At 41.3% G+C, this 6,293-nt stretch overlaps 1 protein-coding gene across 1 annotated transcript; it reads left to right on the top strand.

The window, feature by feature from the left end:
- Positions 1-4,840: 4,840 nt before the first annotated feature.
- On the top strand, positions 4,841-5,974 carry EPUS_05795 (uncharacterized protein; the record flags this gene model as incomplete). The annotated part of the gene is made up of 2 exons (XM_007787246.1): positions 4,841-5,217; positions 5,332-5,974. 2 exons carry the CDS (start codon positions 4,841-4,843, stop codon positions 5,972-5,974), a joined length of 1,020 nt encoding a protein of 339 aa, XP_007785436.1.
- Between the last annotated feature and the right edge of the window lie 319 nt (positions 5,975-6,293).

The raw sequence follows: 6,293 nt of genomic DNA, 5'->3' as shown, positions 1-6,293 counted from the left end.
CCGACTTTGATAGCGAATTCGATAGATATTACTCTATAGCTCTCTATGGCCTCTGCAAATGTTCGAGCGCACGTACAACGTGGCCGTGGATCTCCTTCTACTCGAAATACCTCTCCTCCGCCGCCTCCGCCGCCTCCTGCTCCTGCTCCTGCTCCTCCTCCTCCTCCTCCTCTTCACCGCCGTCGAAATGTCCCTGTTGCTCGTTCGCTTCCGCAGAGTTCAATTGACTATGGTCATCGATATACTATTGCTCAACGAGTTCAGTGCCTTACATTGATAGTAGAAGGATTCTCACCAGTTGATATTGAAGCGAAAACTAGAGTGAAACGTTTAACGTAATGTTATATTAAAAAAAGAGTATATAAATGTGGATTTCGTCCTGATGAAGATCCTTGTATTTTAGATGATTATGTATAAGATAGAAAGCGCTTTGGCAGGCTAAAAGAAGTCTCTTTAAAGATAGAATAACGTCTACTTAATAGTGTTAAATTAGATTATGCTAGTTATAAGAAATTAAGTAAAGTTCTTACTTATAAGTATAGAATTAGTTGATCAAGTACTCTTTAAATTCTGTATAAATATAGCCTTACAAATATTAAACTAATATATAAACCTAGATTATCTTTTATTTATTAAGTTGCTCGCCTTACTTTCTGCTTTAATTATAAACATTAGACTTTAGAGGACTAAAAGCGTGTAATTTAGAGTAATAAGATCTCTGTTATTCTAGGTTAATAAAGAGGAGTAATATAAATTTAGCAAGATATTAAAGAGATATATAAAAATAGCTATATTTGATAGAGATAAAAGGGATACTCAGAGTTTATGTTTTAAGGCTATTTTAGTTAAGATAAAAAGGGTCCTTATTATATCTAGACAAAAGAAATTGCTACTAAATATAAAGAGGCTAATAAAGAGTTAGAGAAGTTAAATATAACTCTTAAACCTGAGTTAAAGATGTTATAAGAGATTAAAAATGATATATAGCGTATTAATCTTTGTTGATAATCTCTAGGGAAGAAGCTATAATAAAGATTTATAAAAGCGAATAGTAAGTTTGTTTAAGAGAGCAAAGCAAGGGGTATTAATTAGTATAAGTATATTATTCTATGTCTTTTTAAGAGCTTTATTAACTAGTAAATAAGTATTAGAAGCATATCCTTCTCTTAAAGCTTATACCCTTTGCAAAAGAATGTCAAAAGGATTAACTAAATACCCTTGTATAAGAAGATAATACTCCTTCGCACGCTTATCATTATCAAGATACTGTTTATGAGCTCCACAAGATTATGCGTCTATTATAGCCTGGCAATTCTCCTGATTTGAATGCTTCTGAGCCTGCTTAGTATTGGTTGAAATGCAGGACTACTGCCCTTGGTACGTCTACGCATCGTAAGGCTATGGAACGCGCTTGGTATAAAGCATGGGAAGATCTGCCACAAGAGCAGATACAACGATGGATTTCAGCTATACCCTATCATATCAAAGAGGTTATACGGCTCAAAGGGGGTAATGAGTATAAGGAGGGCGTTCGAGGCTTTAAACGCAGCTGGGCAGGCACTAGGGTCAAGGGCAAGCTATCAAAACTGCAATTTATTGATAGAAATACTCAACACCAAGCAGAGGATCGTGAGAATAGCGACGATGAGGGCTATTCTGACGTTGAGAGCGATGAGGAGTAATCCTGTTCTAAGTCACATACAATTTAGTATGAGCGCTAGAACAGCTAGTCTTTGATAGCCTCCGGCGCTAATATTAGCGGTATTCAACTACTTTTGGGGCACGCCTCCGTATAGTATAAAGAATAACAAAATTAGACGTGGGCTGAGTGGAGCAAGATTATATTTAGTAATAAATATTTGCTTAAAAAAGGTAGTAAAGCGCATTGAACATAGGCCTTTTGTATATTATAATAATATTAGAATACTAATATAATTAATATATATAAGAAGGGCAAAAATATTAATGTTATAATATAGGGTGTAATTTATAAAGAAGGTTATTCAGATATTATGTTATTAGAGCGTGATCCTAATTTAAAGAAGTCAAGATATACTGCTAACTCTTATTTAATAGTGCTTCGTAAGCAGATGCCTTAGATATATAAACTAGGGCGTAAATTTATGTAAGATAATACTTAAATCTATACTATAAAAAAGATTATTAATTAGCTTTAAGAGAAGAGTATAGAGCTAATGGAATAGCTAGCCTATAGTCCTAATCTCAACCTAATTAAACACCTTTAGGCATAACTTAAGCAATAAATTAATAATTATTACCTAGAGCTAATTAATATAGACAAATTAGAGGAGGATTATTAATGATTATTCAAAGCTATTTATAAGGGTTGGGATGCTATAAAAGAAGAAGCTATGGCTAATCTTATCAAGAGTATAGATAGTCAAGTGAATACAGTCATTGCAGCCAAAGAATGGTACACCATATCGACTACCTATTTAGGAAATTAGCCTAGCCTCAATCTCTGGATGTTTCTGAACATTTTGAGCTATTCTTTATTAGAATCCATCAAGTTGGTAACTTACTATAGTAATTTGTATGGATATGGTCCAAAATGTTGGTGGGGTGTGAAGGTGGGGTTGTCCGGATACTTTTGCACTAGTACTGTACTACTTAGCAGGAAGAAGCCCACTTTAAAAAATGATAAGAGAGCTGCTAAAGTGCGCTTAGAGTTAGCCTAACCGTAAGATTGCTTAGAGTGTACCAGGATATGCAGCTAAGACATCTGTAAGCCAATAAGATTTCATCATTTACAACGTTATTTGTCAAAAATATGGTCTTATTATAGTCAAAATATGCCTCTCTGATCATACTAATATGGTCCTTATTTGACAGAATGGTTGCCATTCCTACTAACGGCACTTAGCCCACACTTTTTATTACCTATTCTCCTGGTAAGTAGTAGGCAGTGTTTTATTAGGACTGTCAAGGATTTTCATCTCACAAAAAGAGTCCGCTAAGTCTTTTATCTTTTCATCAAAGTAACCCTGATTGTTTCAAAATCAAATGGACATACTGCTTAGTGTTTTTGCAACAAGAAATTCTCTGCAACAGCAATAACCAGTGATAGGAACAAGATGTCATTCCACACCAGGAAAATGTGAGGTAAGAATCACAACGTGGCTTTCGATATTCTGGCGCATCTACCAGGAATTCTGTGCATCGCGGGCACTTCGCCTCCTGTATGTGGCGAGTACTCTCAAGTTCTGAAACTGAAGCAGTATCCGCAATCAGCAGATCGGATGAATTCCATGGCATTAATGTTACCAGCAAAGCCTGAAGCCAATGCCATTTCTATTCTACTCGATATCAAAGGATGTCAACAATGACTCCTCTCGAGGTTTCAAATCCAGTCCCCTTTTTGACATTCTAACCTTCAACGCTTACTCCGTTGCTTTTTACCGCCCCGTCCATCTCCTTGATTCCATTTGTCTCTTAGACCTCATCATTCTCACGAACATGCTCCCCCTCGCTGTATCCAAAAAATGACTCCAACTTGGTCACCTCATCATTATTTAGAGGAACCGTGGCGAACCTCATCAGTGCGGCTCGATTGACCTCTTCTGTAAGCTCTACTCCGTCTCCGATTAACTCTTCTAGATGCTCAAAATATCTTACAAAGAACCCAGGTGTAATCGTGTTCACAAATATAGCTTCCTCGTCGAAAGGATTGCTAAATTTATGCGGCAAACGGATCGGTATCGTGACCAAATCTCCTGCTTTTGCGTCGATATGCGGCTTTCCAGGCTAATGGAAGCGAACGCGACCAGTCTGCAAGTTTCAAGGAAACAGCGTTAGCATAGCAGACTGGGATCGGGACAAAGGTCGCCTGCCTTGACAAGGAAGCCTTCGTCATGCATCTCGTGGAAATGAAACACTGGTCCAGCACTCCGAGGAGGAAGCAAGCTTTCGATAATGCAAATACGGTATTGGGTGGTGGAGCCGTCTTCTAGCACTCGGTACTTGTCCGTAGGAAAATCAGCACAAATTGTCAGTAAAAGCTGGTGGACTCTCACATTGTCCCAACGACCGCCATGGTATGTTATCTGGATTGCAGTGGTTGATGTGAAGTGTTTTAGCGTACTCTTTCGATCTTTTATCCATTTCGTTCGGCTAGTGATTGAGCTCAAGCTACTAAGCTAGACAATTATGAAGATGCAAAGCTACTGACTGATTGTTTAGACACCAGATTCGATATTTACATATTATGGCCGGTTCCCATTCATCGTAAGTCTCAAGCCCGGGCCCCGAGAAGGTAATATTTAATATGATCATTTCCGAAGACCTGAAAGCACTCTCTGAGACATCCCCGTATATGCAAGCATGCGCAGACCACCATCCCGGTCTCCTTCTGATTAGTGTACACCCAGCATGTCTAATGTTGCTATGCAGGGTAATCGGTGGCATGCAAAATGTGTTGTGCCGTCGTGACCACTTCGGCTCCCGAATAGCTTTGCTGACTGGATATGGGAACGCGCGATCTGCTTAGTCATCCTCGACCCTCCAGTACGGCACGAGTGCTGGTTGTTCTATGTTGGCTTATACAGCTCTCATTACAAGCAAGGCTCTTTGGAACCAAGATCTCTGAATCTCTTATTGAGGTTACCAATATGCTCTTGAGTGGCTCAATGTCCGTGAGTAGCAATAGCTGATTAAGAGCACTTTGAAACCCAAGGCTTACACGTTGTATCAGGACTAATTAGAAGTACGCAATCATTTCAAGGAAGAATAACGCCCTGGTCTGTTGTCAAAAAGAGCTAGATCCCAGATATTCCTTCCAAATAATCCAGAGCCCTTCCGGCAATCGGGGAACCTCTCAATCATGCAATTGACAACTACTCAATACCAAGCCATTGGAAAAGGGGGGCCCTTCGCCGTCGTGTCAGTTCCCAAACCTACCCCGGGACACAATGAAGTCTCTATCCGGATGGAAGCGGTTGCTTTGAATCCGTTAGATTGGAAGAAACTGTACTTTGGCGCCATGGTCGAGAGCTGGCCGACCGTGTTGGGCATCGACGGCGCCGGGATTGTGGAAGCTGTTGGAGAGGGCATCACTAGATACAAAACCGGGGACGAGGTTTTCAGTCTATTTGGGCATGAGACGAAGGCTGCTTCTTTCCAGGAGGTTGCCGTTGTGCCAGAACACTACGTTGCTAAGAAGCCGGGAAACATAAGCTTCGAGGAGGCAGCATCACTACCGTACGAGAATTTTTCTCTTCTTCCTTCTCTTTCATATTCTCGTTTGATAAGCCGGGGCAAGGGACATTGAAAGTCCTCGATTCGTCGATTGGTAGCCCTAACACATGATTCCAGCATCTGTTACTGCACCGCTGGCTCCGCCATCTACTACGGCCTACAGATCCCTCTCCCGTTTCTCCCAGACGGTACAACTAGCGGCCCACAGCCGAAGTCCATCCTCGTCCTTGGCGGCAGCTCTGGTGTTGGTGCTTCCGCAATCCAGATATTGCGCCTTGCGCTTCCCTCGGCTACCATCCTTACGACGAGCTCCTCCAAGCATCACGTCTACCTGGAATCTCTTGGCGCAACCCAAGCTTTTGACCAGAAGTCTCCATCTTTGATCGAGGACATCAAATCTGCAACACCAGAAGGCAAGGGCGTAGAAATGATCCTTGATGCAGTTGCCAGCAGTGCTTCGCAGAAGGATATCTTCGATACCCTCAGTGCAGATGGACCGAAGGAGTACTCGGAAGTGTTCACCGGGACACCGACCCTGGTACCGGATGGAGTCAAGAGACACGTTGTATATGGGCGGAAGTTATTCGAGACACCGGGAGGACAAAACGTGATGACTGCTTTGGCAGACTTGGTAAGGAAAGGGGACTACAAAATCCCCATTCAGGTAAAGAATGTGGGAAGCGGGTTTGAGGCTATTGGACCTGGATTAGAGGAATTGAAGGCTGGTGTGAGTGCGACAAAATTGGTGGTCACAATTTAGATGAGGAAGATATCATGGCTAATACTGGAAGACTGTTTATATAGAGAAGCTCCAACGCTTCATTTATCTTGTTTCCTCTGAGAGATCAGTTCTATTCGTATGAAAAAAATCTTGTCAGACATAAGCTAGTACTTCATCGGTCCGCCAAGGGCCGCGGTCTCTTGGTCCAACAAATCTCAATAAATTATTGCCCATTGCAAAAGTGTTGCGAATCCTTGGCGGATGCTTCGGAGCTGCTGCTGTTCCTCCGATCTGTTCTACTCAAATGGCTACAGAGCTACAAAATGATGTAATATCTAAATCAATCCGTACTTAACAG

The sequence above is a fragment of the Endocarpon pusillum genome (genome assembly GCF_000464535.1).
Source record: "Endocarpon pusillum Z07020 unplaced genomic scaffold C653857, whole genome shotgun sequence".
NCBI lineage: Eukaryota > Fungi > Ascomycota > Eurotiomycetes > Verrucariales > Verrucariaceae > Endocarpon > Endocarpon pusillum.
This window is presented reverse-complemented; position numbering and strand designations above follow the sequence as displayed.